The 24,931-nt window shown below is 39.0% G+C and overlaps 1 protein-coding gene across 1 annotated transcript in view; it reads right to left on the bottom strand.

Moving 5' to 3' along the window:
• Positions 1-253: 253 nt before the first annotated feature.
• Positions 254-24,931, bottom strand: part of Kif11 (kinesin family member 11) — a 52,649-nt gene continuing 27,971 nt past the window's right edge. The window contains exons 12-22 of the mRNA XM_008849621.3: positions 24,673-24,861; positions 23,756-23,963; positions 20,135-20,307; positions 16,123-16,248; positions 15,889-16,047; positions 14,852-14,958; positions 9,499-9,778; positions 7,183-7,405; positions 4,486-4,634; positions 3,008-3,124; positions 254-1,361 (exon numbers count right to left, since the gene is read on the bottom strand). Coding sequence (XP_008847843.1) covers positions 1,230-1,361; positions 3,008-3,124; positions 4,486-4,634; positions 7,183-7,405; positions 9,499-9,778; positions 14,852-14,958; positions 15,889-16,047; positions 16,123-16,248; positions 20,135-20,307; positions 23,756-23,963; positions 24,673-24,861 — 1,863 coding nt within the window. The 3' untranslated portion in view covers positions 254-1,229. The remainder of the gene's footprint in view (positions 1,362-3,007; positions 3,125-4,485; positions 4,635-7,182; positions 7,406-9,498; positions 9,779-14,851; positions 14,959-15,888; positions 16,048-16,122; positions 16,249-20,134; positions 20,308-23,755; positions 23,964-24,672; positions 24,862-24,931) is intronic.

Raw genomic sequence — 24,931 nt, 5'->3', positions numbered from 1 at the left:
TCTAAAACATATACACTGAGGTTGGCCACATTTATTCCCTCTATACATTCTTTCTAGGTGCTCTGGTTCTTCATCTTGAAATATCGACTTCCAGAAACATGGTTGTCAGATGAAACTGCCAGGGTTAAGATTTCAAAAGAGGGGCTGGAGAGATGGCTCAGCTCAGTGGTTCAGAGCACTAGCTGCTCTTCCACAGGACCCAGGTTCAGTTCCTAGCACCCAAATGGTGGCTAACAACCATCCAAAATTTCAGTTCCAGGGGATCCAACACCCTCCTCTGACCTCCACAGGTACTGCATGCATGTGGTGCACTTATATACATGCAGGCAAGCACTCATATACAAAAAATAAACTTAAAAATATTTTAGCAGAAATATATGGATATTCACATTTTATTATATACAAAGAACAATAGTTTTATCAGATAAAAGAATATATAGTCATAATTGGTAGTCTAAAAAAGAGTCTTTTCTCTAAAAGAAAAAAGTGGATCCTCAAAGTGGATCCTCAAAGCAAGAATCAAAGGTGTAGGCAGGGCTCCTGAACAGCAGGTTATGGTCTGGGGAGCTGTCCTTGGGTGAACTCTGGAAGCTAACATTCCATGTGTGAGACCCCATGAAGGAATGAAATGTTTTCATGTCGAAGGAAAAGCAAATGAAAATACTGAGGAAGAGTGCTTCCAAGGGTTTTGTTTATTACTGACAATGATTTTAGAGATAACCACTGAACCATGCTTAAGATTTCTAGGTAAAATCCCAGATTTCTCATAATAAGAACTTTTTGTAGCTCTACAAATGGCTTGGTGACAAAAAGTGAGAAGTGAGCTGAGAAGGCAAAACAGAAAAATCTAGTTAGAGGAAAGAAAATATAGAACTGAGTCATAGCAAGAGAATAAAGACGGCCCTTTCCAAGGCCAAGTGCTAACAACAGTCACCATGAAGTCCAAGCCAAGAGTAACGCTTAACAATATACAAGAAAAATACTTTTCATTTGTTATAAAAGGGCTACTTTACATGAAGTTAAAACACAATATAAACACCAAATGAAAAACAACTCACTAAATACTTGAACTACATGGAGTAAAAAAAAGGGGGACATTAAATTCAACTACATTTACTGTATTGCCTTGATATACTCTATTCCATTTCAATCCGTACAGAAGCTCAAATTCTGGGGTGTCAGGTGTATTTTTTATTTTTCTTAAAAAATAATCTTGACCCTCAAGCCAATTAGAGATTTATCTGGGCTCGTAGTGGCAATCTGCTCTTTGTAGCAGAGTGCTCTGAGGTTTCTTCCACTTTAGACCTCTCCACTGGGTTAATGCCTCTGTTTTCTTTATCTTTTCCAGGTGGTTTTTTATGCTGTGGATTTAAGAGGAGAAATGAAGTCAATATAATGTAATATTTGCTAGACATTGACACATTCTCAAAGTTCTATACATTATAGGTAAAAAAATTTATAAGTAGGAAACTTCACAAAAGGTTCAGCACAAATCTGAGCCAACTTTGTTTTTTGTTTGTTTTCAGCAAGTACAGCCTTCTTTATCAGTAAAGTAGAAATATTATTTTTCACATTATTTTCTAAAACATAAAAACACATTCTGTAGGAGTGGTTCACAACAGGGAGTGATTCTGCCCCCTAGTGGACACATGGTAAGACCCAGAGACATTTCAGGTTAGTATAAATGGGGAGTAAGTACTTACTGTCAAAACGAAACAAACAAGCAACAACTACCTCCCCCCACCAAAAAAAAAAAAAAAACGTAGACAAAAATGTGCTTCAGACTTTGCATTTGGGAACTATGTATCATGAGAATCCTCCTACTTATTGCATATTCACATAACTCAACTTTATAGTTATAGACTCTGGGAAAGCAACTCAATTACATACTTGTATAAGGCCCTGAAATCCAACTCTAGCACCAAAAATTAAAAGGACAAATAAATGCCACAAACAACAATAATAAAAGACAGATGTGTTGACACACATATCCATTATCCCAGCTACTCAAGAGGTTGAGGCTAGCCTGGGCAACAGAGCATGAATTGCCTCTATCTCAAAATCAAAACTTAGTAATGAACAGTAATGAAAGGAATGAAAAGGAATGAAAGAGTACTGATCTGCCTGGGTACTCATTAAGGTTCTCTTAGCATTCCTTTTTCCTAAGTACAAGACAGAAGAAAGGGATAAAAAATCTGAAAGAAGCCCGGCATGGTGGCGCACGCATTTGGTCCCAGCACTTGGGAGGCAGAGGCAGGCGATCTCAGTGAGTTCCAGGCCAGTTGGGGCTACAGGGAGACCCTGTCTCAAAAAGACCAAAACAAACAACACTGAAAGAAATATGTTTACAGGCTTTAAAGAACTGGGCTGTGGGCATAGCTCAGATTTGCCTAGCAAGTATATAAATAAATTGTGGTCTTCAAAATATAGGGAAAGATGCCAGGCAGTCTTTGCTTTTTGAGTTTCCCTATGTGGCCCTGGAACTCACTATGTAGACCAGGTTACCCTCTAACTCACAGAGATCTGGCTGTTTCTGCCTCCAAAGAACTAGTCCTCAGAGAGATTAAGATGCCAAGACTTCCTAGCTAAAGGCAAAAGGGAGAAAAGACTGCTTTCAGTATCTATCCATTCTGAGTACAAGCAGCAGAAATGGGACAAGTATAATGGCTGAAAATTTATACTCAAGTATTCTATAGAAGACTCCTATCAATGTCAGATTAGGTAGGAAATTCAAATAAAAATTAACAAGCCATCGCAAAGGAATTACTGAAAATTTTTTGTTTTACACCAAGATTATTGTTTCTTGTTGTTTGTTTTGTTCTTGAGAGACAGGTTTGGCTTTGTAGCCTTGGCTATCTTCAACTTTTGCCTCAGCCTCCTAAGTACAGGGTTGATTAAAGGCATGTGTCATCATACCTAGCTAGGCTAATCCCTTTTTACCAAAAAGTAAAAATATCTGACTTATGACAAATGTGGAAGGGTTAAATGAAATTATATAATCAGGTACCTGAAAAAAAGGAATACCACCACTTGAAGAGCAATCCACACTGGTGTGCACACATGGCTCTTGACTTAAAGGTTCTTCAGTATATTTCTCCAAAAGCTCCTCCTCTTCATCCATGTCCTAAAAGAAGAATCTGGATGAGTAATTAAGTCCAAGAGCTAAATCAACAAAGAGCCAGATATGGTGGTACATGCTTAGAATACCAGCACCAGGGAGGCAGAGGCAGAGGCAGGAGGAGCACTACAACGGCAGCCTAGACTACACAGCAAGTTCCATGCCAGCCAAGGAAAAACAAAACAAAAAAATCATCATAAAAAAAGTGCAGTTCTCTTCTTTCAGAATGATCTAATATGTATTATAAAAGTTAAGCTTTGATAAAATTAGTATAAAGTCTACAAAATGGGCTTACAGTTTACTTTATTTTCTAACTTCCTAACTTTTCTATAATTACTATTAGCTACAGAAAACAAATTTAGACTTGATTGTCTAAGTTCTAATTGTGGAACTTAATCTTTGTAACTTGAAACTAATAGTTTCCTTGTTTATGAAACAGTATAGCATTGGTATCCATCTCACAGGGCTACTGAAAGAGCTAAGTTAACATACATGTTAAGAGTTTAAAATAGTACTTATAAAAATCAAAGTTTAGGGGCTGGAGAGATGGCTCAGCGATTAAGAGTACTGGCTGTTCTTGCGGAAGATCCAGGTTCAGATCCCAGCACCCACATGACAGCTAACAACCATCCATAACCTCAGTTCCAGGGGATCTAACACCTCTTCTGTTGTCCGTGGGCATTGCATGACACGATTGCACTTACATACATGAATGTAATACACTCATACACATAAAATAAAATTAAAAAAAATCAGTTTAAATACTGGCTCTTTATTATCTTTTAGTCTAAAATAATTGAAAAATCAACAAGATTAAAAGAGGCTTTAGGGTCAGACAACTATCACAGGAGACGGTAGGACTGAAGGGTAAACAATAACATTCTTTGCCTGACATGGTGGTACACGCCTTTAGTCCCAGTACAGAGGCAGGAGGATCTCTGTGAAAACGACCAAAATAGAATAACGTTCTTCACATGAAATCAATCATATCAAGAGTTTACAAGGTGCTGAAGAGATGACTGAGTAAAGCACTTGCTGTACAAATGTAAGGACCAGAGTCTGGATACCCAGCACTCACCTAAATGCCTAGTGGGTGTGGCCCACCTAAAAACCCTAGCACTTGGGAGTTGGAGACAGGGGGGATCCGTGGAGGAAGGTGGCTAAGCTAGACTGAATCAGTGAGCTCTGGGTTCAAGTGAATGCCCTACCTCAATATATACAATGGAGAGCAATTGACAAAGACACCCAACATCAACCTCTGGCCTCCACCCACACTACACGTACATCCCCATACACACATGCATTCACACACAGAAAATAATTGAGTTTTTGGGAGAGTTCTAAAATTATGATGCTTTAAATTTTACCTCACTGATCTCTTTGTTGTTTTCTGAACAGTTCAGCATCATTAACAGCTTGGGCTGTTTTTTCTGCAACTGATCAAGGAGTTGCTCCCGAGGTTCAGTTCTCACCAGTGTTGATGGATATAAATAACTTTTCCTCTCTGGTGTCATACCTTTAGCAGACATTAGAAAAGTGGGGTTGGGGAGCTTAAGTATGAAATATAAGTTTAGGTATGTTAAAATATATACTTTCAAATGAGTCTTGTCTTCCGAAAACATAATGACTGCCACATACCCTGCTGCCTACTAGGTGCATACTGGTTGAAGCTAGTAATATTTTCTATTTGTAGTAATAGATCTTAGATAGACCTGACCATTCTAAAGTGTCATCTGAGATATACAAAAGATGCATTACGTTCAAAATTGAACTTTAGGTATTCTGAAATATAGTGGCATTACTAGAACTATCAACATCATTACTCTGATAGGCGTAACCATCTCATTATAAACTTGGAATGCTTAACTCTTACCCAGTTACATTTCTTTATAATAAACTCACACTACCATAATTTACAAAGGGCTATGCCTAGGCCAGGTATGGTGGCACATGCCTGTAGTCCCAGCACTTGGGAGGTAGAGGCAGGCGGATCTCTCTGAGTTCAAGGCCAGCCTGGTCTACATAGTGAGTTCCAGGCCAGCTGGGGTTACAGGGGGACCCTGTTTCAAAAAGGCCAAAAACAAAGGGATTTGCGTCTTCACTTAATATTTCCATTTCCATTGACAGTGAACAATAAAAGCTGAAAGGTCTCTTGAAGAAAAAGTAAGCCAATAATCTTTAAAAAGAAGCTTTGTGGGCTGGAGAGTTGGTTCAGTGGTTAAGAGCACTGGCTGCTCTTGCAGAGGACCGGGTTCGATTCCTACCACCCACGTGGTTGCTAACAACTGTCAGTAACTCCAGTTCTCAGGGATCCAACGCCCTCTTCTGACCCCAAAGGCATTGCATGACATGGGTGCACTTAAATACATGCAGACCATATACTTATACACATAAAAATAAATAAAATTTAAAAAATAAAAATAAAAAGGAAGCTTTGTGATGTAATTTATATACCACAAAATCACTCAAAAGGTATATAATACTTCATTGATTTTTTTAAAAATATTTTATTATTTTTATTTTATGTGTATGAGTGTACTGCCTGCATGTATGTGAGTGCACCCAAGGGCTTTGGATTCCCCTGGAACTGGAGTTAAGGAAGGTTCGTAGCCGCCACATGGGTGCTGGGAATTGAACCCGGTTCCCCTGCAAGAGCAGTCAGCTCTCTTAATTGCTCTCCAGCCCTGATTTTTTTTTTAGTGACTTTATGTTCAATGAACAGTTCAACTATTTATCTGTGTAAATCATTGCAGTTTCCACTGCCATTCTGTATCTCTTTTTTTCCCCTTTTTTCTTTAATTTTTTCTGATTTCTAAAAATAGTGATTCCTTAATGATGACAGTCAGTGACAAAATAGGAGACATGACAAAATGATTAATGCCATGAACTTACATTAAACAAGACTTAGCTAATTATATCCCTCTAATATTTTTGGTATTGAAACACATCCTTTTAGATACATTGCTAGTTAGTTGGTTGCTTTGTTTTAAAAATGCCTTTTGTCTTTGTTCTACTTTTTTGATCTTTTTGAAACAGGGTCTCCCTGTAGCCCCAGCTGACCTAGAACTCACTATGTAGACCAGGCTGGCCTTGAACTCACAGAGATCTGCCTGCCTCTGCCTCCCTAGTGCTAGGATTAAAGGCGTATGCCACCATGCCTGACCTGGTCTATTTTTTTTGAAACAGGGTCTCCTATAGCTACCCTCAAATTCACTGTTACCAAAGATGACCTTGAGTTCCTGATCCTCCTGCCTCTACCTCCTGAGAATTGGTATTACAGACATGTGCCACCACACCCAACAATTTCTCCCCAACAACCCCATCCTTTAAAATGCTTATTCCAAACAAAGCCAGTTTTCTGAATGTTTGTGAAATTTTACTGCATTGTGCCCATACATGATCCATATAAAAACACCTAACGTTTGATTAAGATTTTGGTATTTGTTCTAGTTTGTTTCTCAATTGCTGTGACAAAACACTCTGACCACTACCAACTTGCGGAGGAAAGGGTTATTTGGCTTACATCTCCTAGATCACAGTTCATCAGAGAGCCCAAGGCAGGAACTCAGGGCAGGAACATGGAGGCAGGGGCTGGAGCACAGGCCATGGAGGAACACTGCTTACTGGCTTGCTCCCCTGCCCTAAGTTCAGCCTGCTTTCTTTTCCTTTTTTTTTTTTCCTTTGGTCTTTTTGAGACAGGGTCTCCCTGTAGCCCCAGCTGTCCTGGAACTCACTATGTAGACCAGGCTGGCCTTGAACTCACAGAGATCCACCTGCCTCTGCTGGGATTAAAGGCATGTACCACCACACCTGGCCCTCAGCCTGCTTTCTTATGCAACATGGGCCCACCTGCCCAGGGTGGCGCCACTCACATTGGGCTGGGCCCTCCCAACTGAGGCTCCCTCAACCCAGGTGTGTCAAGTTGACACTAAAGCTATCTAACACGGTTTCTAAAATTTCCATACTTAAACTTTAACAATAAGATGGTAAATTCCTACAATTTTATATATATAGTTGAATTCAATTGCAAAAACTTTAATAATTCTGTTTCTGTTTTAAAATACCTGTTGGGATATCCAGTTTCAGATCCTGTTGCAGAAAGCAATTAAGCTTTGTCAAACCAGTTTTTATAGTTTCATCAAGCTGTAGACTTCGTGCCACCAATTTTTCTTCATCAGTGGCTATATGAACAGCAAAGGTATTGTGCTCCTTCTCATGAGCTGCTTTATGTCCACTAAATTTTTCAGTGATCTCTGAACTTGAAGTTTCACAACATTGATTTACAACCTGTAAATAATACAATCAGGCTTTCATCACTAAAATTAAAGTTCTCGAAACTGTCAGTGCTTTAGCCAATATATAATTTTCCCTTACCTTGAAGCTTTCCATAATGAAAATTTTAAATACATACAAGTATAGAGAACAGTGTAACTGCCCCTTCTATTCACTGCCCAGCCTCAGCACATGAACGGGTAAAGCAAGACCCACCTAGTCCTCCATCCCAGGATGATTTTGAAGCAAATCATGAATCACGTTTACTTCAACATACAATTCTAAAACTTGAGCATGTTCAGAGTACTATCATATCTTTAAAAACGAACATCTATTCCTTTGTATCAAATGTCTACAGTGTTCAAATTTGACCAGGTATCTTTAACATTTTTCATAATTGGTTTGTCTGAACCAGAATTCATCATTAGCTATAGATAAGGGGTGAGCATGTAATTTATCATCCAAACTAAGATTCATTTCAAAGCAAAAAGATCTATTCTTTAAAAAAAAGGAAAAAAAAAAAAAAAAGGAGGGGGGGGGGGCATGGGGGCGCAGGCCTTTGATCCCAGCACCCAGGAGGCAGAGGCAGGCGGAGCTCTGTGAGGTCAAGGCCAGCCTGGTCTACATAGTGAGTTCCAGGACAGCTGGGGCTACAGAGAGATGCTGTCTCAAAAAGACCAAACAAAAAAGGGCCTTAGGGAGCTGGAGAGATGGCTCAGCAGTTAGGAGCACTAGCTACTCTTGCAGTGGGATTCAGTTCACAGCACCCGCATGGTGGATAATAACCATCTGGAACTCTGGATCCAGGGGGCCCAACATCCTCTTCTGCCTCCAGGGCACTGCATACACATGGTACACATACATGCTCTGCTTCCCATGGGGTGGTATTGCAATGTATACCACCACATCCAACTTGGTTCTGCCCCCAGTTTTCTATAACCTGAATCTAAGGGGTAGTCTGATTTGGGTTTAATATTCTGTTAAGAATATTTCATGGGTGGTACTGAAAACTTATTACACCTAGTTTTATTTCCCATGTTAATCAGTGGGTTCATGTGTAGTTACGCTATTAATTATTAAGTTCACTTTAAGCTCCCTTCTCACCCTTAAGCTTTTATCAAATAGTTAAAGCAATCATTAAGGTCATATAATTTATTTCACAAGTGGATATAAAAGTGGTAATAGTCTAATTGTACCATGTTCCATTATGTTAGCTCAGATTTCTATGAAATACTTTCTTCATCAGGTACATTGCTAAACCAAGATATGGTTCTTTTAAGAAAGATAAAATACTGTCTATTATTTTTGCTTTGCTTTCTGTTTTTGTTTTTTTGTTTTGTTTTTTGTCTTTTTGAGACAGGGTCTCCCTATAGCCCCAGCTGGTCTGGAACTCGCTATGTAGACCAGGCTGGCCTCAAACTCACAGAGATAAATCTGCCTCCACAGTGCTGTGCTGGGATTAAAGGTGTGAGCCACCATACCCAGCTATTTTGTTTTTCGGTGTTTTAAGACAGGGTCTCCCTGAAGCCCCAGCTGGCCTGGTACTCCCTATGTATGGTCTCTCAGAGATCCACCTGCCTCTGCTGGGCCTAAAGCTGTGATCAGATTTCTATGGAATACTAAACAAGTCAAAAACAAAGAATACAGGGACTGGAGAAATGGCTCCGTTGTTAAGAGCACAGACTGCTCTTGCCGAAGACCTGGGTTCAATTCCCAGCACCCACAGGACAGTTAACAACTGTAACTCCAGTTCCAGGAAATCTGACCTCTGTGGGCATTGCATGACATGGGTGTATTTACACACATGCAGGCAATATACTCATACACATAAAATAAAAATAATAATAATAAAACAAAAAACAAAGAATACAAACAGAAATTAAAAAAATATTAACTTCAAGATCTAGGAGACATGTCAAAGCATGAACAAGATCATGTATGAGTATATCAAGTATTATACTTAGAAGCTTAAGTCACTCACTATATCTTAAAACAAATACATCATTATTTCTTAAAATATAAAATCTTAAAATATATTTTGAAAATAATTTTAAGTCAACATATTCATTTCTCATCTTCTCAAAGTAAGTTCCAGGTAAACTTATTACCTCTGTTAAGTTCTGAAGTTCTTCTTTCCTTTTACTTAAGCAAGATACCCACTGTTCAGAAAAACAAACTGTGTTTGTGTTCAGAGACTCACACCTCTGTGTAGTCCTTTGAGACAGAGTTTCCAGGTTACTGTTGAGTGAATCACAGTGTTTTACAGACTCTTCAACCAATGTTGTGCCTTCCTGGCTACAGTGTTTTAGTTCTTGTGATAATCCATCAGAATCAGTAATAACTTTTTTACTGTGAACAGTTGTTTTATTGATTATATCTATAGATTTCCTGTAGGAAAAAGAGAATAACATTGTCGAAATGGGAAATTATGACTCAAAGAAAACATACCTTCCAAAGATCACACTGTTCTTAAGTGGCAGATTGGAAGTGGGCAATGTAGCACCACAGTCCATGCTCATAACAAATCTTTTGAGTTGTGAACAGATGCATTTTCCGCTCATTTTCTAGCTGACTGACATCATATCCACCATCAAATGATCTTTCAGAAGGTCATCTTCTCTCAGGAAACCACTCCTAACCTTCTTCTCAATATGATGTTTTACTTTGTATTACTTTCAATATTTAATCATTTGGTGCCTAAAATGAAACCTGCCTGGTTTTTTTTTTTCCCTCTTACTATATTAATCTAGAGAATTTCTTATAACCTCTACTCTAGTCCCTAAACTGGACAGTTATTCTATTAGGCGATTTCCTTTGCCTATGACATAATAAAGCACATTATTAATATTGTAACTGTGATTTTAAAATATTTATTATTTTCACTTATGTGTATGAATGCATTGCCTGCATGTATGTAAGTGCATCCGTTGTGCAATGCCTGTGGCAATCTGAAGAGAGCATCGGATCCCTTGGAACTGGAGTTACAGATGGCTGTTAGCTACCATGTGGGTACTGGGAACCGAACCCAGGTCCTCTACAAGAACAGGCAGTGCTCTTAACCACTAAGTCATCTCTCCAACCCCCATAACTATCATTTTAAAAGTCAACTATAAATCTCTCTAATAACTCGAAGAAAACTACATTGTGGTGCAACAAATTATATATACAGTATAATATAACAAACTCAAGGTCAGGATACTTAAAATTATTGATGACCTTTCATCTCAGAAAGTTTCTCTATAATATCACTCAAAGATATCTCATAGGCCCAGGTTATGAAAGTTACCATTATCACTAGATAGTATATACCACATTCAAGAATGCAAAGATGATGAAAACTAAAGTTTAACTTCAAATTAAGCGAAAATAATTGAAAAAGGAAAAAAAAATTAACAGTAAAGTTAGAGACCATCAACATAAATTCCTTCTTTAAAAGAATCCAAACCTAGGGCTGGAGAGATGGCTCAGCAGTTAAGAGCACTGACTGTTCTTGCAAGGACCCAGGTTTGAATCCCAGCACCCACATGGCGGCCAACAACTGTCTGTGACTCCAGTTCCTCTTCTGACCTCCACAGGCATTGCATGACACAGGTGCATATACATACATGCAGACAATACACTCATACCCATAAAATAACAAAATATTGAAGAAGAAGAAAAGGAATCCAAACCCAGTGAGAAGATGTGATTTTATCAAATGACTACAAACTATGACAATAAATACCAAAAATATTTGTGTCCAGTGCACATAAATGTAACTGGATTCCTGGGTGGTTCTAACAGTCGCTAGATCACACTAGAAACTGCAGAGACAAAAATCAAGAAAAACAACTTATAGTTGGGTGTTGTGGTGCACATCTTAATCCCAGCATTTGGGAGGCAGAGGTAGGTGGATGGATCTCTGTGAGATCAAGGCCAGCCTGGTCTACACTGAGTTCTAAGCTGGCTAGGGCTACAGGGATACCCTGTCTCAAAAAAAAAAGAAAAAATAACTTGCATAATCCAGTAAAGTATGACATTGTTCCCTATCCATTTCAGTCCTACTCTATTGTTCCCTCCAAAGGCAAACAAAAGAGGCTGGAAACCCATTAGTCTGCACAGAAGGAATACAAAATGAGAAAACACACTTTAGATTCAGAATCTAGGAAGAGTTCAAAACAAACACGGTACACAGAATAAGATCAACAGGTGGACTGAAAAACAAGCTGGGCATAATGATACACACTTATAACTTCAACACTGGCCAGAGAGAGGCAAGATTTAGCCAACCTGGACTACATAGCAAGACCCCATCTCAAAACAACAGCAGGGGCTACAGCAATGGCTCAGTGGTTAAAAGCACTTCCCACTCTTGTAGAGGACCCAGGTTTGGTTTCCAGCATCCACATAGTGGCTATCACTTGTAATTCCAGTTCCAGGGGATCTGATGCCCTTTTCTGGCCACCATGGCCACCAGGCATGTACATAGTGCATATATATCTATGCAGGCACTCACATAAACATAAATCTTTGGGGAAAAAAACACCAGCAGCAGCAACAACAATAACAGAGGGTTTTAAAACAAGGTAGAAATTAGTAAAGATAAAAGATAGAATTCTAGGGGCTGGAGAGATGGCTCAGCAGTTAAGAACACTGGTTGTTCTTGCAGAAGACCCAGGTTCGAATCCCAGTACCCACATGGCAGCTAACAACTGTCTGTAACTCCAGTCCCAGAGGATCCAATAGCCTCTTCTGACCTCTGTGGGCATTGCACAACACAGGTGCACTTACCTACATCCAGGCAATACATGCATATACATAAAATTTTTAACAAATTTAAAAAAGAATTCTAGAGCACGTCTATTCAATAGAAATATAATAGAAGCTACATCTATAATTTAAAAATTTCTAAGTAACAACATAAAGAAAGAAACTTGATAAAGCAGCTAGAATAACAGATTAGGTACACCCAGCAAATGTATAAGTAAAATTTAGGAAAACGGCACTGCCAGGGGAAGAAGGAAGTGGACCTACGCAATTATAGTAAGCACTGAGGAAACTGTGAATTATTCAGTGGCACATTTAAATTTTTTAAAAAAATTTTTATTATTTTTATTTTATGTACATGACTGTATAGCCTGCACATATGTACATGCACACACGGTATCATGCAATGCCCGCTGAGGTCAGAAGAGGCCTGGAACTAGAGTTACAGACAGTTGTTAGCTGCCATGTGGATGCTGGGACCCTGGTCATCTGCAAGAACAGTCAGTCCTCTTAACTGCTGAGCCACCTCTCCAGCCCCAGATTCAAATTCTTTAAAGCATTATTACAGTTAGGCATGGTGGTGCATGCCTGTAATACCAGCTCTTGGGAGGCTAAGATAGGAAGACTGCTACAAATTCCAGGTCAGCCAGAACTACACAATGACTACCAAGGTAGTAAGGGCTACATAACGAGACCCTACTTCAAAAAAAAAAATTTTAAGGGAGGCTAGGGTGAGATTTAGTGGGTAAAGCACTTTCCAAGCAAGTAGGAGAAACTGAGTTTGGATTCTCAGTACCCACAAAAATGCCAGGTGAGTGTAGGAGGAGACAGAATCACCAGAGAAAAACAGCTAGCTGAACTGGCTGAATTGGTGAGCTGAGTTTAAGAAAGAGACCCTGCCTCAATATATAAGGTAGAGAGAAACTAAGGAAGGCATCTTTGTCATTCTTTGGCTTTCTTATGCACACCCTTGCACCCACACACGTACACCATACACACAACTTTAATTAAAAAGATAAAAATGAAAACATACTACAAATTCTAAAAAACCCACTTAAAAGAGCAAAGCACTGAAAAGGTTAATGAATACAAACATGCTCAATTTCAATGAGGAAAGGTAAATAAGGAAAAAAAATCCAACAGAGAAAAGAGCAAAATCAGAGCTATAAAAAAGTATTTACCTCTGTAGACAGTCTCATGTAGCCCAGACTGGGATTTAACTCCTGACCCTCCTGCCTCTACCTCCCAAGTGCTGGGATTACAGGTGCAGGTGTGTGCCACCATGCCCAGCTTTAGAATTGTAATTTTTTAATTCAGCTACATTAATAATCATTTTAAATGTGAATGGGTTGACTATATCAATTCAAAATCATATACTGGGGTCTACAATTGCAGCTCAGCAGTAGAGTACTTGCCTAGCATGCACACACAAGCCTCTAGGTTCAATCCCCAGCACTTCATGAAAGGAAAAAAGCTAAAAAAAAAAAAAAAAAAATAGTTTGCTAAATTTGATGAAAAGGGAAGACCAACTCGATACTGTCTTTAAGAAACATACTTTAAATACTTGTGCAAGAGAAAGGAACCAAACAGCAAAGGAAAGCTGAGTACCTACATGAATTTCAGACCAAATACTTTTAGAGTTTTTTGAGAGGGAGAATCTTATAGCCCAGGCTGGCCTGGAACTCAGGACCCCCTCACCTCTTCCTCCCAAATGCTGGTATTACAGCCATCCATCACCATACCTAGCCCTAAATTAGATCTTGGAACAGTGAAGATTATCAAGGATAAGATCTAAGGACTAAAATCTCTACAGAGACATAACTAAATATCTATGCATCCAACAAGAAAATGTCAGCTACATAGGCAAAAACTGATGGAAATGACAAGGAAACAGACACATCTGTAACAGTTGGATTTCAACATCTCCTCTTGGTAACTGATGGAACAAGAAGGCAGAAACTCAGTAAAGATATGAGTAACAGTATTATCCCTCAACTTAACTGATATGAACACATGTTAAAAAAGATTTAAAATTGTATCTCGAATCACCTAACATAATACAATACTCAAGAAACAATTGCAGTGCTGGGCATGAAGCTCAGGCTTTAAATTTTTTAGGAGTCTTGAAGCAGGAGGATCACCATGAGCTCAAGGCCAGCAAGTCTACCAGACAAGTTCCAAAGTAATACGAATTACAGTGAGACCCTGTCTCCAAAAAAAAAAAAAAAAAACAGAAGCCAAAACAAAACACAAAACCCCAACAATTTCATATCACTCATCACTCACTGACACGCAGGAAAATCAAGCTGAGTAAGAAAGACAATCAGCAGATGCCAATAATGAGAAAACGTGTGCGCTGGAATTATCTGGCTAGTGTTTTATAGCAGCCATCATAAAAATGCTTCAAAAAGCAATTACATGCCTCAGGCCTGTAACTCCAGAAGGATTACTTTGAGTTCAAGGCCATTCTGGGCTACGAAGTGAGATCCTGTTTCCAAAAAAGGCAAAAAAAAGAGTATGAGGGGGTGGGGGGCAAAAAGGAAAAGAATAGGGGAAAAAGAAAACATATTTATGTATATATAAACACAAAAGGTCAACAAGCAAGAAATTTATTTGTAAGCATACCAGAATTATTTGTACTAGTTAATGTTTTTCTTCCTTCTGAAATAATTCCAGATTTATAGAAAATTTGAAAAGAAGTTAAAAAGAACTTACTGCTCTGTATTTTCTTGAATACTATCAAGTGGTTTCTGGATGTTTTCACACTCTTCCTCCAAAGCACAGAATCTCTCTGTCCAGAGATTGATTAACTGGGAAAGTTCCTACAAGGAAGAAGGGCAAGAGACTTTGAAATGATGACACTGAATGATGACATGGCTTTTTTCTGTATATGAACAACAACATGAAGTACTCTCACAGGGGAAAATTGGCAAATTTTTTTTTTTGAACACAGAGTCTCATCATATAGCTCAGGCTGGCTTGCAATCTGCTTGATCATCCTGCCTCAGCTACTGAGTTCTAGGATTACAGATATACACCACTACACTCAGCTAAATTATACAAATTCTTGACAAAAGATTTTTAATTCTACCTCTCATCCAGAAAAACAAAGTGATATTATAGTACTTAAAAAGAGTAAAGAGCTGGGCGTGGTGGCGCACACCTTTAATCCCAGCATTCAGGAGGCAGAGGCCAGGCTGGTCTCCATAGTGAATCCAGGACAGCTGGGGCTACAAGGAGACCCTGTCTCAAAAAGACCAAAAAAAAAAAAAGAGTAAAGAATTAGTCAGGCTTGGTGGTACATGCCTTTAATCCCAGCACTTGGGAGGCAGAGGAAGGCAGAGCTCTGTGAGATTGAGGCCAGCCTGGTCTACGGAGAGTTCCAGGCCAGCTGGGGTTACAGGGATACCCTGTCTCAAAAAGCCCCCAAAATTAAAATAATAAATGAATACTGTGCCTACTTTCCTTTAAAGTATGTTTTCCCTCCTCTTTCACCTTGCTGGGAGGAAAGGACCATTTGTTTGTCATAATGTGGTTAAGCATAGAGTTCTACATGCAGCAAATTCTCAAACAGTAACTGTTCTAAAGAAGTATTCTCAATTATTTTACACAAGTTACCATCAGAAACAATGGTGACTGTGGTGATTTCAGGTTTCCAAGTATTACTTTTACAGCATTTAGATTGTAAACTTATTAAGTTATATCAATGCATCATAAAATCATTTATACTTCCATGTCAGCTAAAGAGGTACCTGTGAATGCGTTTGCTTTACTGTCTTCAAGTCTTCCTTTAGCTTTTGACAATGCTTTTGTGACTCAGCCAAAGAAGAAACTGTATTTTCTTGGAGGTCATGCAGACTGTTACACAATACACTGAGAAAACTGTCAATTTCTTTCTTTTGATCTTCTATCTTTGAAGAAAAAACAAAATTAGTTTCTGTCTTAAGTAACACACAAAGTTTGAGGTATTAAGAACACAATGTTACCTTTTCAGACACTGTCAATGAAGTCTTGAAAATATGCTGTAGTTGTCTATTGATTTTCAATATGGACAGCACACTGGGGGATAAGATTGTCTTCAGGGAACTGAGAAGGTCAGTCATAAACTCATTCTGGTTTGAAAAATAAACGGGTCTTTAAAACTGAATATTTTCATTCCCAAAATCAAGCTGATTATATCTCAAATACTTTAGCAACTAAACACAAACATTCAAAATTCTTAATAGACATTCTTTATAAAGAGATATGTATGTGTATCTAGAGTTTATATTCAGCCTAAATCACTTAGTCCTACCTATAGTAACTAAGAAAATGTTCCCTCAAAATATCTTTTGTGTTTGTTATTTTGGGGTACAGGATCTTACGTAGCCCAGGCTGGCCTCAAACTCACTATGTAGCCAAGGATGTCCTTGAACTCCTCCTGCTCCTCCTACCTCCACTTTCCAAGTACCAGAATTACAGGCATGTACCAGGGTACCTGGTTTTTATAGTCAATTCTTAACAGTCTTAAGAATTCAGAAGAGGAAGACAATGACAATCAAGTGATAAAAGTCCAGCATGACAGTTTGATCCCCAGCATAAGAAAACAACAAAATGGATCTTTTGTTCATTTTAACAAAAAATTTTTTTTAGTTTATTTTACATGTATAAGTGTCATGCCTGCATGTGTTAAAGTATACCTGTGTCATGCAGTGCCTGCGAAGGACAAAAGAGGGTGTCAGATCTCCTGGAACTGGAGTTACTAATGTTGTTAGCCACCATGTGGGTGCTACAATTCAAACCTAGGTCTTCTCCAAGAACTGCCAGTGCTCTTAACCACTGAGCCATCACTCCAGCACACACAAAAAAAAGTTTAAACAGATGTAGGTTATTAGTCAAAAAGTCCCAAGTTGGGGCTGGAGATGGCTCAGCGATTAAGAGGACTGACTGCTCTTGCAGAGGACTCAGATTCAATTAACTTCAGCTCCAGGGGAATCCCAAACCCTCTTCTGACCTCCGAGGGCATTGCATGATACGGGTGCACTCACATACATGCAGGCAATACACTCATACACAAAATAAAAATAATAAATAAAAATTTTTTTAAAAAAGTCTAAGTCATTAAACAGTCATCAAAAAAAAGTAGGCTCTGGAGCAAGCCTGAAATTCTAGCACTCAAGGGGCAGAAGCAGGAGCATTACCATAAGATTGAGACTGGCCTAGATCAACCTGAGCTAAAGAATAAGACCCTGCATTAAAACACTGGGAAAGAGGTAGGATAGGGGGAATAGGCTTTTAGTCTCAAAGTATTTAACTGTGAAAACCTGATGACTTACAACCTATTGTATCAGACTTGTGCGATTTTGTTCTCAAGAAGGTAGATGTAGCTGGGCATGGTGGCACACACCTTTAGACCCAGCACTTGGGAGGCAGAGGCAGATGGATCTCTGTGAGATTCAGCCCAGTCTGTTCTACACATTGAGTTCCAGGCCAGTTGGGTCTACAGGGGAGACCCTGTCTCAAAAAGAAAAATAAGAAATCAAAGAAAGAAAGAAAAGATCCTTTCACTTGGGCAGGGGCAACAAATAACTACAAAATCTATAAAAGAAAAAAATTAGCAGGGCTGAGAAAAGTGCTTGCCACACAAGCATGAGGATCTGAGTTTGATTCCCAAAACCCCTTTTAAAAAAAAAAAAAAAGAAAAAGAAAAAAAAAAGCCAGATACAGCACATGCTTGTAATCCCAGCACTGGGGAATCAGAGTTAGGTAGATCCCCAGGGCTTGGCCCAAAAGAATGTTCATTGAATCATTGAATAAAAAAGCACTTGCTGTAAAGTCTGATGACACAAGTTAACCATGTAAAGATGGAAGGAGAGAACTGACTCAAGTTTTTCTCTGACCACCACATGCACATACCCCCACCACACAATAAAAATCTTACATAAAAATAATACCCAAGGAGAGACACCCAAGGATATCCCCTGAGCTCCATATTCCCATGTTCCAGCACACACATATGCACCCACACACATTCACACTAACACACATACACAACCCCCCACACACAAAGGAAAAGACAGAAAAAAAGGGAAGAAAAATCAAGGGAAAGAAAAAAGAAAGGAGAAATAGAAACACTTAAAAGGTTATATATAGGGGCTGGAGAGATGGCTCAGCAGCTAAGAATACTGGCTGTTCTTGCAGAAGACCCAGGTTCAAATCCCAGCACCCACATGGCAGCTAATAACTGTCTGTAATTCCAGTTCCAGGGGATCTGACAGCCTCTTCTGTCCTCCGCGGGCATTGCACAACACGGGAGCACTTACCTACATGCAAGCAATACACACATACACATAAAATAAAAATAATAAAAAAATATTTTAAAAAGATAAAAGGTTATATATGGACTTTTTGGAAAGAGGAGGTAGCATACTAATTTCAAATACATCTGTGCAAACCATGGTCATCTTTTCTTTTGGTCCAAGCAATGCTTTTTTAAAAAATATTTGTTTATTTTATATGTATGAGTGTTATGCCTGCATGTAGGTAAGTGCACCCGCGTCAAGCAATGCCCAAGAAGGTCAGAAGAGGCTGTTGGATCCCCTGGAACTGGAGTTATAGGCAGTTGTTAGCTGCCATGTGGGTGCTGGGATTCCAACCCAGATCTTCTGCAAGAACAGTGTTCTTTAACTGCTGAGCCATCTCTTCAGGCCCCAGGTGACGCTTTTTTAACTTGCTGCTGTAGGATCAATAAATATCAACCAACAACAACAAAAAAAAATGTATGAATCAAGTTCTGAAGTTAGTAACAACAGATTAGGATTTAACTTTGTCAGACTTAGATGATGGAAGAAACCTATGAATAACTTGTAAGTACTGAATCTAGGCAGAGAGTCTGTTAACATTTGTAATATGTACTTAGAAAATGTGAAATAATCTTAACCACAAAAAAGGAAGCAATGAGCCTACACACCAAGAAGAAAATAAGCAATATGGCCAAAAGCTTTCTAAACAAACAACATAATTACAGAATACAAATAAATCAGGGCTAGCGAGATGCCTCAGCAGGTAAAGGCACTTGAGCGCAAGCCTGATGACCTGAGTTTGATGAAGGAGAGAATCCACTCTCACAAGTGGTCCTCTGACCTCCACATGCACGCCATGGCACATATACATACACACATACACGATCACAAAGTAAATAAAATACAATAAAAAATTAGAGCAACAATAAGTCAGATATAAAGGAGGTAACACTAAGTATAATCAGATGAGTGACTTCTTTTTATTTTTATTGAGACAGATCTCATAATCCAGGCTGCCCCAGTAATTTCTACATAGCCAAGGCTGTATCAGAGTTGTGATTCTCCTGCCTCCGTCTTTCAAGTGCTCAAATTACAGCCATGAGCCACCAGCCTGGTTGAATGAGTGATTCCATAAACTATGGAGAAAAGCTTTTAGAGTTAAGGTCCAGTGAGGCTTGGTCACATAGGTTTAATGAGAAGAATAATTATATGTGTTCCTAGAACTCAATTTGTTATTTTTCCAGCATTGCTATCACATATTATCACAACTGCTATTATCACATGTTACTGGAGCTTTAAAATTAGCTACCCATGAGCCAGCAAGATGGCTCAATTGCCCTTTAGTCATTAGAAGGCTTACTAATAATTCCTACTTGGTTGTTTGAGACAGGGTCTCATGTAACCTAGGCTGCCTTCACATTGACTATACCGCCAAGGATGGCCTTGAACTCTTGATCTTTCTGCCTCCATCTTTGAACTACTGAAATTAAAAGCATGTGCCACATGCCTGGCTCAATAATTCCTACTCTCAACTATATCAAATGAGTGAGAAAAGTTTCAAAGTTTAGTTATATACACATGGAAACCAATCTAATCTGTCTGGTAGAAACAAAACTACAGTCAGTATCTGGCAAAGCTTAAAATAAAAGAGCAGTTAACATTGTTTTTGATGACTTATCAATTGTAACCCTTTAAAAATATGAAGAGCTGTACTAACAATCAATCTTTGCAGTACAGTTTTACTTTGTGCTGCTAATGATTGCTCTTCTAACACCATATTCGAAATCTGAGAAACATGAGCCGACACGCTTTCGGGAATGGATGTGAGAGATTCAAGTGCTGCCATGGTAATGGTATCTAATGCAGAGATGCTGGAAGACATCAGATTACCTACAAAAAAGAGAGAGATGTAAATTTTGCATAAATATTGAAAGTTAAGACCACTTTTAATAAAGCAAAGGTAATGTTATGAAATTTGGCTTACTACATAAGCAAGGAAAAATTTAAATGTTTTATAAGCCCTTGACATATTTTAAGCATATCATACTCAGAAGTACAATTTAGAATAAACTAAAAATCAGAATAGTCCTTATTGTTTCTTTCTTTGAGATGATCTTAGTCTATAGCCCAGATTGGGCTCAAAATCCAGGCAATCCTGCCTCAGTTTCTCAAGTGCTAGGAATAGAAGCACGAGCCACTTGACTTAAGAATTAGAATATTCAAGGTTGGAGAGATATCTCAGTGGTTAAGAGCACTAGCTGCTCTTGCAGAGAACCCAGGTTCAGTAATCAGCACCCACACAGCAGCTAATAACCCCCCATAACTCCAGTTTCAGGGAACCCAATGCCCTCTTCTGGCCTCCACAGGCACTGCACATACATGGTGCATTTACATCCATGCAGGAAAAAAAAAACTCATACAAACAAAATAAAAAAATGTTTAAATGTTTTAAATAATTAGAATATTCTAAAATGAGTATCTAAAATTCCCAGTATTACAGTAGACAGGCATTTTAAAAGAACTCGAGCCAAGTCGTGTGTTACACACCTGGAATCCCATCACTGGGGAAAGTAGAGACAGAAGAGCGTGAGTTCAAAATCACTCTCACCTACACAGCAAGTTTGAGGTTACCCTGAGCTACATGACACTTTGTCTTTTAAGACAAAAGATAAATATATACATGTTAAAAGGAGAGAACCAACTCCTGTAAGTTGTCCTCTGACCTCCATGTGCACACTGTGGCACAAGTATGAGTGCACACACACACACACATAGGCACACAAATAAAAATATAAGGCAATTTTTGAAAAAAAGAAAGATGGCTCTCAGCAGTTAAAAGCACTGGCTGCTCTCAGCCAGGCGTGGTGGTGCACGTGTTTAATCCCAGCACTCGGGGAGGCAGAGGCAGGCAGATCCCTGTGAGTTCAAGGCCAGCCTGGTCTACATAGTGAGTTCCAGGACAGCTGGGGCTACAGGGAGACCCTGTCTCAAAAAGACCAAAAAAAAACCCACTGGCTGCTCTCGCAAAGAACCGGGATTCAGCTCCATCACCTAGATCCAGGGAATCTGATGCCTTCTTCTAGCCTCTGTCAGCACTGCAAACATGGTACACTTACATACATGTAGGCAAAATACTCATACACATAAAAATAAATGAATAAATAACAAATAAGGAAGAAAGGAAAGAGAGAGAAAGAAAGGAAAGAGAATTTCTAGGAAGAGATCCAAGAACTTTAATAGCAATCCCTGTAAGAAATGAGCCAGTTTCAGTGACTAAAGGGGAATTTTATTTCTAATGATTATATGCTAATTTGAAAAAGATTATTTTACAGAGAACAATCTAAAAACAAACAACAACCAACCTCTAAGATCTGTTTTAGTTAAAAGTAAAAGCATTTAATCTCCTGCCTGAACAGCTAGTATCCACTGGGGCAGGTACTAGTGACACTATCACCTGAGGTAGGATTTTTTTTTTTTTTTTTTTTTTTTTTTTTGAGACGGGGCCTCCCTTCCCCCCCGCCTGTCCTGAACCTCATTATGTAGCCCGGGCGGGCTTGAACCCCAAAGAGCCCCCCCTGCCTCTGTCTCCCGAGTGCTGGGATTAAAAGCGTGCACCACCACACCCAGCTTAATTTTTTTTTTTTCTGTCTTGAGACAGGGTCTCCCTGTAGCCTGAGCTGTCCTGGAACTCACGATGTAGACCAGGCTGGCCTTGAACTCACAAAGATCCACCTGCCTCTGCCTCCTAAGTTCTGGGACTACAGGCATGCGCCACCACGCCCGGCAGGATTTTTTTTATAGTATTAAATTATTCATTTTGAATCAGTCATGGTGACTCACACTTGTAACCTCAGCAGTAGAATTGAGGCAAGAGAATCACTAGCTCAAAGCCATCCTGGGCAACAAAGCGAGTTCAAGTTCAACCGGGTCAACTTAGAGAAATCCTGTCGATTGAACAAAAGATAGATAAAAATAAAACAAATGACCAAAACAGTCAAATTTGAAGTTAACCCTCACATGAAATACATAAAGACTAGAATAGGGTGGGAATTTAGCTCAGTTGGCAAACTGACTGCTTAACATGCAAGCAGCCCTGGGTTCCATCCCTACTATAAAACCAGGTGTAGTGGCACTCAAGAGAGAGGTAGGAAGATAAGAAGATCAAGGTCAAGCTCTGTTATATACCAGTTTCAAGGCTATCCTGGGGTACATCAGACCCCACCACAAAACAAACAAAAAAAGAATAGAATAATTAGCCAGAGGACTAGAGAGATGGCTCAGGAATTAAGAGCACTGGCTGCTCTTGCAGAGGACCTGGGTTCAATCCCCAGAACTCTTATGTTGACTGACAACCATCCACAACTTCAGTTCCAGGGGATCCAACATTCTCTTCTGAACTAAGTGGGCATTGCAAGACATGAGTGCACTCACATACATGCAGGCAATACACTCATACACATAAAATAAAAATAATATATTTTTAGGCTGGGTGTGGTGGCACATGCCTGGCTCCACAGGAGGCAGGAGGATCTCTGAGATTTGAAGGCCAACCTGGTCTACAGAGTGAGTTCCAGGTCAGCTGGGGTGACAGGGAGACCCTATGTCAAAAAAAAAAAAAAAAAAAAAAAAAACTATATTAAATTAGCCAAGCATATTGACACTCCTGCCATCTTAGCAGTTGAGAAGGCAGCAGGAATATCATGAATTGGAAGCTAGCTGGGCTACATATTGAGGTGTGTCTTGGATAAGGGGGAAAAAAAGGAGGCGAGGAGAGAGAAAAGAGGAAAAAAAAAACAAAAGAACACTAGAATGATTAGAAATGCTTAAATTGGGTAGAGGAGACAGCTCAGTAAAGTGCGTGCTATGCATGGGGACCTGAGTTCAATCCCAAGGAACTAACTAAACAAGGCTGGGCTTGGTCTTGGTAGTATATAATCCCAACACTAAAAAGGTAGAGACAGGCAGATCCATAGGGGTCGCTGGCCAGCCAGGCTAGTCTATATGGCCAGAGATCTTGGCTCAAAAAAAAATCAAGGTGAAGGGTTCCTAAGGAATGACATCTGAGGTTGTCCTCTGGCCTCCACATACACATGCTGTACACCAGTCCACATATGTGTACCCATAGAACACATGAACACACACACACACACACACACACACACACACACACACACAAATGCTTGGCTGGACATGGTGGTGCACACCTTAATCCCTATACTCAGAAGGCAGATGCAGGAAGATCTCTGTCAATTTGAGGTTAGCCTACCTGGTCTACACAGCAAATTCCAAGTCAGCTACATAGTATGACCTTATCTCAAAAAGAAATTCTTAAACTTACCAAACAAAGTCTTATGAACTTCTAGCATGTCCTTTTGTTTTTCACTGCCATCCTTAATTAATTCTTCCATATTATTAAACAGACTCTTCAGGTTTTTGCCAAAAATATCCTGAGCTTGTGCATTGTGTTCATCAACTGCTCTCTTACGGTCCAGTTTGGAATGAAGACCAGATACATCCTTTGTGGTTTCTTTAACTGTGTTAAGCAACTATATATTTAAAAGAAAAAGGTAATACAAAAGCAACTATGTTTAGTAAAGATTTCTCCCTGATGAGATGAGAACTAGGCACTAAATTTTAGACTTTATCTGAATAAATGCTTCATCTTATATTAATTCATCCAGGTGCTCAGGAATGCTTATGCTCCACCCAATCTACCCTCTCTACCTCTGCCAACCATTCATGCAAAGAAAATTGACTTTGCAAATTCATTACAGTAATTATGCTTGCTCTCAAAATGTTTTCCTTTTGCTTTACTATTTCCTCAAAAGTATACCTACTAAAAATACTTTCATTCCAATTGTTTTTTAAGGTGAAAAAGTAATGTTATAAAAACGGACACAAATCACACTTAGGACAAATAAATTCTTACAATTGAAGTTGAAGAAAATAGATACTCTACTATCCTTAATGTTTTTTCTTCAATACAAGTAGAAATCAAAACAGAGGAGTAGCTGGAGAGATGGCTCTGCAGTTAAAAGCACTGGCTGTTCTTGAAGAGAAACTGGATTTGGTTCCCATCACCCACATGGCAGCTAACAACTGTCTATAAATCCAGTTCTAGGGGATTCAATGCCCTCTTCTGGCTTCTGTGTATACTGCATGACACAGGTACATTTACATACATGCAGGCAAAACATCCAAACACATAAAAAAATTAAAAAATAAAATATTTTTTAAAATAAACAAAGGACAAACCTTGCTGGCAGTATCATGAAGTTTTTCCTCAGTTCTTTCCAAAGCTGAAGTAACATACTCTTCTTGAACAAGTTGTAATTTAGTGTCTTGCAAATGTTTCTGTGTGGTTTCGAGTTCATGTGTCTTATTTTGCAGATCAGATTTACACTGGTCAAGTTCATTTTTATTATCCATAAACAACTCTGTAACCTACATATAATATGCCAAACAATTCTTTAAGAATTAGAACAAATGCTGCTGGCTGGTTAGACACTTGGCT

Source organism: Nannospalax galili, unplaced genomic scaffold (genome assembly GCF_000622305.1).
Source record: "Nannospalax galili isolate Female #2095 unplaced genomic scaffold, S.galili_v1.0 scaffold384, whole genome shotgun sequence".
Classification (NCBI taxonomy): domain Eukaryota; kingdom Metazoa; phylum Chordata; class Mammalia; order Rodentia; family Spalacidae; genus Nannospalax; species Nannospalax galili.
The sequence above is the reverse complement of the archived record's forward strand: the minus strand, read 5'-3'. Positions and strand labels throughout refer to the sequence as shown.